At 35.2% G+C, this 11599-nt stretch overlaps 1 protein-coding gene across 1 annotated transcript; it reads left to right on the top strand.

Annotated features, from left to right (window-relative positions):
- The first annotated feature begins 494 nt into the window (after positions 1–494).
- Positions 495–11326, top strand: LOC136034060 (cell division control protein 45 homolog). The gene is made up of 3 exons (XM_065715176.1): positions 495–753; positions 6260–6398; positions 10969–11326. The coding sequence occupies exons 1-3, from the start codon at positions 530–532 to the stop codon at positions 11170–11172; spliced, it is 567 nt and encodes a 188-aa protein (XP_065571248.1). The 5' UTR covers positions 495–529; the 3' UTR covers positions 11173–11326.
- The last annotated feature ends 273 nt before the right edge of the window (positions 11327–11599 follow it).

Here is an 11599-nt window from a genome sequence, read left to right as displayed (position 1 = left end):
ATCATAAGAATATCTTGTTCCGACGGGATCCGAAACCCTCAAACAGTCAATATCATGATCTTACAATCTTCTTACAGGGCATTTACTCCTAACATCTGTCCTTAATAAAGTACTCCTTAAAAGAGAATTTCAGTCGCACCCAGTTTTAGCCACATGCTTCACTATTGTGTTATTTAATTTATTATTCCGATTTTTTTACTTATTATTGTGCATATTCGTGATTTATTATTTTAGGACTCTTTTTTGGACTGCCCTTAATGCCGATCTATTGTTTCAATTTTTGACTTATTATTGTGCCTCTTCGTGATCTATCATTTCATGCTTCTTTTTCTAACTGCCCTTAATCCCAATTTTTAAATTATTATTGTGCCTCTTTGTGATTTATTATTTTATGCCTCTTTTTTAGACTGCCATTAATCCTAATTTATTATGTCGATTTTTGACTTATTATTATACCTCTTTATGATTTGTTATTTTGAGCTTATTTTTCAGACTGCCCTTATCTCAATGTAAACAAAAATATTCAGCAATGTGTGCTGACATAAGAAACGAATTGAAGCCTTCGTTTGAGTCGAAAAAGTCGAAATATGACCTTAGTGATATAATAGATGGCACATTTCACGCAAACTACGGATGGAAAAATCGGTTTTGTGCTACTGATATGCTTTATTCGTGTTTGGCTCATCTTGAATCACCAGATAAAAATAAGAGTGATACAGACAGATTTCATGATGCTATGGACTGCTTAACGCGGTAAGACACTTTGACTTATGTATAAAGCTGCAGATACTCCTTTTTGAGGAGTTGCAGATACTATGGTAGTGTTGCTACCGTAACTGTAATTCTTCCTGCTCTCCTTTTATTTTTAATAGTCGAAAAGACAATGGCCATACTGCCACACTTTTGCTACCGTAACTGTAATTCCTCCTGCTCTCCTTTTATTTTTAATGGTCGAAAAGACAACATCCACACTGCCACACTGCTGCTACCGTAACTGTAATTCCTCCGGCTCTCCTTTTATTTTTAATGGTCGAAAAGACAATAGCAACACTGCCACACTGCTGCTACCGTATCTGTAATTCCTCCTGCTCTCCTTTTATTTTAATAGTCAAAAGGACAATAGCCACACTGCCACACTGCTGCTACCGTAACTGTAATTCCTCCTGCTCTCATTTTATTTTAATAGTCAAAAAGACAATAGCCACACTGCCACACTGCTGCTACCGTAACTGTAATTCCTCCGGCTCTCCTTTTATTTTTAATGGTCGAAAAGACAATAGCAACACTGCCACACTGCTGCTACCATATCTGGAATTCCTCCTGCTCTCCTTTTATTTTAATAGTCAAAAAGACAATAGCCACACTGCCACACTGCTGCTACCGTAACTGTAATTCCTCCTGCTCTCCTTTTATTTTAATAGTCAAAAAGACAATAGCCACACTGCCACACTGCTGCTACCGTAACTGTAATTCCTCCGGCTCTCCTTTTATTTTTAATGGTCGAAAAGACAATAGCAACACTGCCACACTGCTGCTACTGTAACTGTAATTCCTCCGGCTCTCCTTTTATTTTTAATGGTCGAAAAGACAATAGCAACACTGCCACACTGCTGCTACCGTATCTGTAATTCCTCCTGCTCTCCTTTTATTTTAATAGTCAAAAAGACAATAGCCACACTGCCACACTGCTGCTACCGTATCTGTAATTTCTCCTGCTCTCCTTTTATTTTAATAGTCAAAAAGACAATAGCCACACTGCCACACTGCTGCTACCGTAACTGTAATTCCTCCGGCTCTCCTTTTATTTTAATAGTCAAAAAGACAATAGCCACACTGCCACACTGCTGCTACCGTAACTGTAATTCCTCCGGCTCTCCTTTTATTTTAATCGTCAAAAAGACAATAGCCACACTGCCACACTGCTGCTACCGTAACTGTAATTCCTCCGGCTCTCCTTTTATTTTTAATGTTCGAAAAGACAATAGCAATACTGCCACACTGCTGCTACCGTAACTGTAATTTCTCCGGCTCTCCTTTTATTTTTAATGGTTGAAAAGACAATAGCAACACTGCCACACTGCTACTGTATCTGTAATTCCTCCTGCTCTCCTTTTATTTTAATAGTCAAAAAGACAATAGCCACGCTGCCATACTGCTGCTACCGTATCTGTAATTCCTCCTGCTCTCCTTTTATTTTAGTAGTCAAAAAGACAATAGCCACACTGCTGCTACCGTAACTGTAATTCCTCCGGCTCTCCTTTTATTTTTAATGGTCGAAAAGACAATAGCAACACTGCCACACTGCTGCTACCGTAACTGTAATTCCTCCGGCTCTCCTTTTATTTTTAATGGTCGAAAAGACAATAGCAACACTGCCACACTGCTGCTACCGTATCTATAATTCCTCCTGCTCTCCTTTTATTTTTAATAGTCAAAAAGACAACAGCCACAATGCTTTTCTCTTTCTCCTTCTGAATTTAAGCAGATAATTCCCTACCCCTAGCTCTAGATTTTTTGTAAATTAAAGTTCGAATAAGGTTAAATCCTTTAAATCCAGTAACAGTAACAGTCACAAAATAAACTGGATATTTCGGTCACATGTAAAGTGATCGTCAACAACAACTAAGATAAACAATTACAAAATAAAATATTTACATATTGCTTAATTCCCCTATTTTTTCAATGCAATGCTGGAAGCAGGTCTCCCTGGCCTTCCATGTTCCGGTTCGTAAGCTTTATTTAAACAACATTTGGGTAAAGGCTAAACGCATTGGGTGAAATGAACCTTACTCTATCTGACCTTTATAAATTATCGTAAATAGAGTTCATGCCAAATTCACCTGTATCTCTATTCAAAACCATGTTCTAGAATAAAATTTTCTTAATTTCACGAGTTTTGCGAAAATTTTGCTTTAAACCCCGGTCCCTAGAAATCAAAGACGCATTATTGGACAAGATAAAATGGTTCAGAAATTCAAAATATATTCGGAGAGAGCTAAAGTGAAATCTTTTGGTTTTGAATTTTGCTTTAAAGCCGATGAAATAGAGTCTTGACGTTGTAGCAATCTCATTTCTAAATTCTGGTTAGTAGGTCTCCCGTATGAGCTTCCGCAAGTACGTGGGATTTGATATACCCCACTTTGCTGCCACAAATCAAGTTCGAACCCTCCCACAATTTGGAAAACTACCCAAAGTTTTACTTCTCTTTAAATTCACCAAACTATCCAGTATATTTTGTGATTGTTATTGGTACTATCTAATAAAAGGATTTATCCCTATTTGAACTTTAATTTACCGTAATGGAAAGGCAGTTTGATCTTCGAAATTACCTATATCAGATTTCTGGTTATGGTAGGCCCGAGATAAAAATGGAATGACACATATCTATTTCATGATGCACTGGAATGTGTCATATTCAATTCTTATAACATTTCAACCAGTACTAAGATTCTTCTTTTTATGGCACTTGGTATTAACCAAGTGACATATAGCAATCGCAAATTCTGTCGGTCTGTCGGTGTGTCTGTCGGTCCCGGTATTGCTACTTTAGGCACTTCCAGGTAAGCTAGGATGACGAAATTTGGCAGGCGTATCAGGGACTGGACCAGATTAAATTAGAAATAGTCTTTTTCCCGATTTGACCATCTGGGGGGGGGGGCGTTAATTCGGAAAAAATAGAAAAATTGAAGTATTTTTAAATTACGAATGGTTGATCAGATCTTAATGAAATTTGATGTTTGGAAGGATATTGTGTCTCAGAGCTGTTATTTTAAATCCCTACCGGATGTGGTGACATTGGGGGGGGGGGGAGTTGGGAGGGGGAAACCTTAAATCTTGGAAAACACTTAGAGTGGAGGGATCGGGATGAAACTTGGTGGGAAAAATAAGCGCAAGTCCTAGATACATGATTGACATAACCGGAACGGATCCGCTCTCGTTGGGGTAGTTCGGAGAGATCGGGATGAAACTTGGTGGGAAAAATTAGCAGAAGTCTTAGATACGTGATTTACATAATTGGAACGGATCCGCTCTATTGGGGGGGGGGGGGTAATTCTGAATAATTAGAAAAGCCTGGGGGCAGTTGGGGGGACCGGAAATCTTAGAAAATACTTAAAGCGGAGAGATCAGGATGAAACTGGATGGGAAGAATAAAAACATGTCTAAGATACGTGACTGACATAACCGGACCGGATCTGCTCTCTTTGGTGGAGTTGGGAGGGGATTAATCTTGAAAATTGAGGTATTTGTAACCTACGAAAGGGTGACCAGATTTTAATTAAATTTGATATTTAGAAGGATCTTGTGCTTTAAAGCTCTAATTTTAAATTCCGACCATATCCTGTGACATTGGGGGGAGTTGGAGGGGGAAACTGGAATTCTTGGAAAACGAGAAAATTGGGGTATTTTTATCTTACGAACAGGTGATCGGATCTTAATGAAATTTTATATTTAGAAGGAATTCGTGTCTCAGACCTTTTATTTCAAATCCCGACCAGATCTTTTGACATTGGGGGAGTTGGAGGGGGAAATCCTGGAAAACACTTGGAGTGTAGGAATCGGGATGAAGCTTGGTGGATAGAATAAGCAAATGTCCTTGATACGTGATTGACGTAACCGTATTTGGATTTGCTCTCTTCGGGGGAGTTGGGGGGAGGGGTTCAGTGATTTGGCGAGTTCGGTGCTTCTGGACGTGCTAGAACGATGAAAATTGGTAGGCATGTCAGGGAGCTGCACAAATCGACTTGATAAAGCCGTTTTCCCAGATTTTACCATCTGGGGGGCTAAAGGGAGAGGAAAAATTAATCTTAATGAATTTTGATATTTAGAAGGACATCGTGACTCAGAGCTCTTATTTTAAATCCTGACCGGCATTAAGCCTCTGATTTTCCTTTTAAATGAATCTATTGATTCTTATAATTTTGTTAGAGCTCATACCATATGAGCTCTTGGCTCTTAGCTCTTCTTGCCTCGTCACAAGTGCCATATGAGCTCTTAACTCTTTTTTTTTTAATATCACCTCAGTCATTGTGCCTTTCTTTTTCCTTCGCTTAGGTAATTCATCACAACATGCTTGAGCTTTATAGGGAGGGGGAGCTCAAAGGTTTTGCTTATATTAAGTGCATATCTGCTTTTAAAATGCCTCACAGCTTGATAGAACTTTCTAATACAAAGTGTGCTGTAAAAGTTTGTTTTTATATCAAAAGTTACAGGTTTTTTGGCTTGTGCCTTATCTGTGACGTTTCCCCCTTTAAGTCGCCCAAACATTGATGGTATTGATAAGATTGAAGAAAATTCACATTCATCTAGAAACAAGTGACTTTTTGACGCCTCATTCGTCCTGTTTCCCCTTTCCTCGTGTTGTTATTATGCCTGTCATCCTGCACATGAGTCGCCCCATTTAAGGCTTTGGCTGAATGCGATATTGGTTGGGCTTAAAAATGGACTTCTGATGTTTCAATCCATTTTCTATCCCCCAGCAATGTCCCTTAAAGCGCCACTTCTTTGAGTCTTTCTTTTTATTTAAAAAAAGAGCTTTTTGTTAACTTCGTTTCTAAATAAAATTGAATAAAATTAGGTCCTAATTTAGTATAAATAGTCCTAAAAAATTGTCTAAAATTTAAATAAAATTAGGAACTATGTCTATAAGTTATTTATATTTTATGTTTATAAGTTAAAATTACCTAAAAAGATCCTAATTTTATGTTTCATTTAATTGTAATTCAGTATTGGTACATAATATCCAATATTTAAATAAAGATGGGCGGGGCAGATAATTTAGTAACTGCTTGAAAGATGAGATCAGTTTTGTGCAGTACCTCCGAAGAGTCTAACCTTTGTTTCTAGGGTAGTTTGATTTACTGTGGTAACAGGCCTACCGAAACTCCCCGCTTAGGCCATTCTTGCAAGGCCTAATCCTCGTTTACATAATAGTCTTTTACCGGGTCCATCAAAATCATGCGCCCAGGTTTCACACCAGTGTTGCCTAGTTACAAGCCATTCATCCAACTCTCGGTTTATTTAACCCTTCGTCTAGCTAGTGGTATTAGTTGCTTCCTAATAATATCGTTCTAGGCTTAGAGAAGTTGGGGGATGAAAAATAATTTTTTTTTAACGAATAAAGATTCTTTTAACATTCTTTTAACAGGCTTTCATCCTGAAAATCATCTCGTTAAATCTGGTCGTCCTTTTACCCTTTTTCCTCCCTCTTTTAATGTTTTCGAGTCATGTTCAATAAGCTAAACATAGTTTTAAATTCTAGGTCAAAAACAGATCTCTTAGAAAATGGAATTGAAAGGGCGAAGTTATTGTTATCTGCGATATATCGACAAGTTCATACTCTACTTGACATGAATCAAGTATTTGCTGCTGGCCCCTTTCTCTATGCAGTATTGCTTGAAGTAAGTACCTATTCAAGTTGGAGCAGGGATCGCATAGCAGGGATCACATTATACTGCTTCATCTTTTCACATTGCCCGGCTTTCGAGCCACTCTCCCGGCCGGGGATTTTACGTGATTTTACGGGGATTTAGTTGTAAATATGTATAGTCAAAGAATAACAGAACTTGAACATGTTTCATGTTTGCTAGTCCTGGTAATTGCCTTTTTTTACGTTTGAATTTTAATTTGCCTTCTGTTAAAGAAACTAAGAGAAGGTTCTTTCAGGATAATCTCTGTATTTTAGGATTATCTTGTATGATTCACTTCGATATGAATCAAATATTTACAGCTTATTTGCAATAAAATGAGTGCCGATTAAAGCCAGACTGGGGCTCAAGATTTACTATTTAAATTATATTTATTGATTATTCTGTATTTATATTATTATATTATGTAATATAATAAATATAATATTATTATATATAATAATGGAATACATATAATTTTAGGGTTGTATTCTGTATTTATCAAATATATATTGATATATTTATCTATATATATATATATATATATATATATATATATATATATATATATATATATATATATATATATATATATATATATATATCCATCAGAGCTTACTCTTGAACCTAGTCATGGCACTGGTCTAGACGATCATTTCTTAGATTTGAAATGGTCCCGTTCGCTGAAAGTAATATACACTCAAATATCATATATTCAGCATTTTACTCACAATTATTTAGATATGCAAGGATTTGTAGTAATTATATTGATTTTAAAAATAGATGTAAAATTTTAAGCCAAAAATTGATTTTAAGAAGTTTTTCTGCAAATAAATTAACTTTGCAATTTAAAAAATTTAGTTTTCATTATAACGAACTTTTTAATAAATACCGAAAGAATTATCTTGAAATACTTAGTGAAATCTTTGGTTGATTTTGATTTTCTTTGTTATTGAGTTTGGCGTGTCCCTAATATTTGATAGTGGATTTCCGGAGGTTTTTGCATATATCAAATTTTCAAATGATCTTATTTTGCATTTATTTCCTTGATTTTTATCTAGGTCACATTTTCATCAATAGAGAAATTTTGATATAGTGAAAGTTTTTTTAATAATTGTTTAGTATTAATATAGATTATGAATTCGTATTTTAAATATACGAGGGCCAGAACCAATGTATGATAAGTTTGTTTTGGTGTTACTTGGTTGTTTAGATTTTTTTTTTTTTATCATAGCCATGTATTTTGGGGGTGATACCTAGTACGGGGATACCATAGCGATTTTGTGGTAGGCACGCGACTTGGCTGGGTAGGGAATTTAAAGTGCCGAAACCCTATAGGCAGGTGTGTATTCTCCTGATGAGCCCTTGTGTTGGGTTGTTGCCTCTGATTTATTTGTCTTTTTTTATTTTTTATTTTTCATATTTGGTAATTGACGACTTATACTTACTTGCGACACGACCGCCTGTCCATGGATTATTCTTTATGGTTGATTGTGTATGGCTATGCTGTTTGACCTATGTGATTGTATGGATGAGTAGGGTTAAGGCCTCATTCAAGTACTGATCTATATTAATTACTAATGTAGGAAAACGGTCTTCCTTTTCTCCTTCTGTCTTTTTTTTTATGTGTTTGTGCTGTTGCATTGGTGATTTCTTTTTTTCATTATATGTATATATAGATCTATATATATATATAGAATAATCTATATATAGATTAATCTCTGTAAGCAAAATTGCCTCACAGTTTTTTTGAACAAAGAAACGCAAAAATTTGCTGGTTGAAATATGATTTTGTATAAGACACGAAAACATTAAGGTATAAGCCAAAGAGTATGTGTAACTTACAAAAGTGGAAAACTGGCGCTAGTGTTGATAAAAAAAAGTATCAACACCATCTAGCGTCTGGTGACACTATGTATTTGTTCAAGCTTTGTAATCGTTTTCTGTAAGGAATTGACATCCGACAATTATTTACTATCATAATTTTACCAATTACACTAATTAAATTGATAATTGTTAGCATTACAATGGAAAAAAAAATGCCAAGTATCGCTCAACACTTGATGGCGTCTTTTCTTCTGAAGGATCATGGTTGAAACCTTTGATGGCGATTGTTTAGTTTTACATTGGTTCTTATTAGTGCTTGACTGACACTTCTTTAACAGTAGACATCTGACACAAAGGGAGTGGGTATTATATGCATCTAATACTTACATGAATTGTTATATATTTAAAACATCAAAAAATTAGTTTTTTATATTATAATTTTCTTACTTGTTGGAGAGTGTCAATCTTTTGACCATTCTTAGTTTTGAAGAGATGTCTCTAATCCTTCCCCTTCTTCTGAACAAGGAAGGACGTGAAAGTGAGTAAAGGACTGAAAAATGCACCAAATTGAGGTTTATTCCGAATTATTAGCTTATCTTCAAAAATTTGTCTTCTTGCTGATAATGTTTCCTTGATTTCGTATTATTGTTGTTTGTTGAAAAAAAAAAAAAAAAAAAAAAGGTACCGCCACTGCTTATGTCTATTTTTATATAAGTATAATAGCATAATATAAGCAAATAGCATAATATATATATATATATATATATATATATATATATATATATATATATATATATATATATATATATATATATATATATATATATATATATATATATATTATATATAAATAATATATATATAAGCATAATAAACTTCTTTAAGGTAATTTTGTAGATTTCTAATTAAAAAAGTCTTTTTAGTTTATATATCTTTAGTATTTTTTTTGTTAAAAAATGTTACTGTTTGTTAATTTTCTTTGTCAACAAATCGCTAGTAGAATCTGGAGTCAAGACACTTCAATAAAATTTTAGCCTACTCAGGAAGCTTAAATGATCAGCGCTTGATGAAACCTTATGCTTTGTTTACTTCTGTGTAAGAAGCTAGCTAGGATACGGATGAAAAACATCCGAGAATCGGAATTTTTTGAATAAGGATAAAGGAGAATGTGGCACTAGACCCTTAAAGTCATAATGGATGGTGCTGATCCATATTTCAAGGCCCTTCACCCAGGAAGTGCAGTGGAAGGCTAGGGGCGCACACCCTTCCTGCTTGCCTTCCCCAGATTTCTCCAGGTACCCATTTAAAGGTGGGTCGACTCTGGCTGAGCCTACTGACTCGTGCCACTGACCCTCGTATCAGACTAAATAACTGGCAACACCAGGAATCGAACCCTCGCCCTTCGGACAATGGACTGCAAATCCAATGCGCCGACCACTCGGCTTATAACGGTGAAGATTATCCGAAATTTGGAAAGAAAGATGTGAAAACCAGGGATGGAAGTTAGATACCAATAGTCCCAAACTATCCCCCAGCTATCCTCCCCCTGCGTTCGTGTTTTTCTGCAATATAAGGCTTCGGGAAAATCCTATAGATGTATGTCCTTTAAGTTACCTGTGCCGTTATTAGTTTAAGTTCTTTTAGTATTCATACTAATTTCCCTCCCCAACAAATGAACACCGTAATACATGATACAAAATGAAAGAAAATATTTACAGTAGGTACCTACATAGTAAGTTATACTCGGAAACCGGCACCTTTAAACAGCAACAACAACAAAATAAATAAATAAATAATAGCATAAAATAATGAAAAAATGGAATAAAAATAAAAATATTCAAGATAAAAAGAAAATGAGACACCACGTTCAACTCACAATCCACACTCCAAATCAAATATTAGCCTTGATATAGATAAACACCAGCATCGTCAACCATGATTTCATGTTAATTAATAATTACCAATTAGGTATAGTTTTAAATTATTTTTGGAACGCGAAATAGAAGATTGTTAATTCATATAACTTTCATAAATGTTCCAATACTTTTTTTATTGAATTTTTTGGGGAAAATCTAGATAGTTGAGTATGAATTCTTGAGCAAAGGCATTCAATCTTTAGAATTCGTGTTAGTGGGTGTTAGCAAACGCGACATAGACGGCTTGAAAAGTAAGTTGAAGCTAAGACATAGGAAAATTGATTAATATAATGAATCAATTAATGTAAATAGCGGTAAGCGGTGGTCTGGCAAGTTGGGAACGTTTAACTTCCTACTTGTACTACAGAAACAGAGAATTGAAACGGAAGAAATCGATTTGAAAAGCTTGCTTCAATATTAATTTGCTCCAACTACGCCTACAAATAATATGTTTTGGTACATCTTGTCAAATGTATCTTACAGATAGGAAAGTTGGTGTTCCAAGTCTGGATCTCTTGTAATTCCCCAAAAAATTAAGCCTTAATTCCTAACTCTGATTGGCCAATCCTAAATTTTGTGTTCACGAGTTGAACCTTCTTTAACTTTAGAAACTTAAAATAGGATTGATACATAATATTTTTTGCTAAGACGAAAAGTGTTTTTTGGTGCTAGATGGCATTGGCAACCTTTTTGATTGATACGAGTTGTTTTCATTTTATCAATTACTCCTACTCTGTAACAATGAGCCCGAAATATATTTGTTTTTCTTAGTTTTCAGTGGCCGGGAAAGTGTTATTATCTGTTTATTTGTACGTTTCTAGGGTAGTCCTGACGCTGCGTATTTTTCACGTCCCCAAAGTTTAACGATGCTTGCTCAATTCCTTTTATCAGCATTTGCCGCAACGTCCCGAAGCAAAAAGGCAAACTCCTTGCCTCTGGTACTTAGCTCACCTTACAGTTCTGAAGATGATACGTGCTTGGTTGTTGGAATTCCTCCAATTGGTCAAGAATCACCGAAAAAGTAAGCTATCCTTATTTCTATAACCTAAATTAGTGGATGGTAGCTATCAAGATCCGACAAAAGAGAAATTATTTATAATAAAAAAGAAAGAAAGAAAAAAGAAGAAAGGACTGCTACTTCTATTTATGCCACAGTGTACAATTAATAGTTGAATGAACAATGAAGTTTGTCACACTGAGGTTGAATTTACGAAAATAAAGGGGAAAGTTTTCTTTAGTTTTAAAGAAAATGAAAATACAAAAAAAAAGCATTTTTCGAAACCTAGGGGAGGAGGAGTGTTCAATCTCCCTAAACTGATGTTTTTCAAAATCTAAGGGGAAAAATTCCCCCCCCCCCCAGTTGGTGCTTCTGCTGTAAAAATATGCATACACACACATATGAAGTGCTTTAGTTTATAATGAGGACTTCATTAAAAGAGAAGGATTTATATT

This window comes from Artemia franciscana, chromosome 12 (assembly GCF_032884065.1).
Source record: "Artemia franciscana chromosome 12, ASM3288406v1, whole genome shotgun sequence".
Classification (NCBI taxonomy): domain Eukaryota; kingdom Metazoa; phylum Arthropoda; class Branchiopoda; order Anostraca; family Artemiidae; genus Artemia; species Artemia franciscana.
The sequence above is the reverse complement of the archived record's forward strand: the minus strand, read 5'-3'. Positions and strand labels throughout refer to the sequence as shown.

Excerpts from the sequence above, each read along its gene's own strand:
- LOC136034060 (XM_065715176.1), top strand. The coding sequence starts at position 530 with ATGTGTGCTGACATAAGAAACGAATTGAAGCCTTCGTTTGAGTCGAAA. Across the intron at positions 754-6,259 it reads GCTATGGACTGCTTAACGCG|GTCAAAAACAGATCTCTTAG; the intron begins GTAAGACACTTT and ends TTTAAATTCTAG. Across the intron at positions 6,399-10,968 it reads TCTATGCAGTATTGCTTGAA|GGTAGTCCTGACGCTGCGTA; the intron begins GTAAGTACCTAT and ends GTACGTTTCTAG.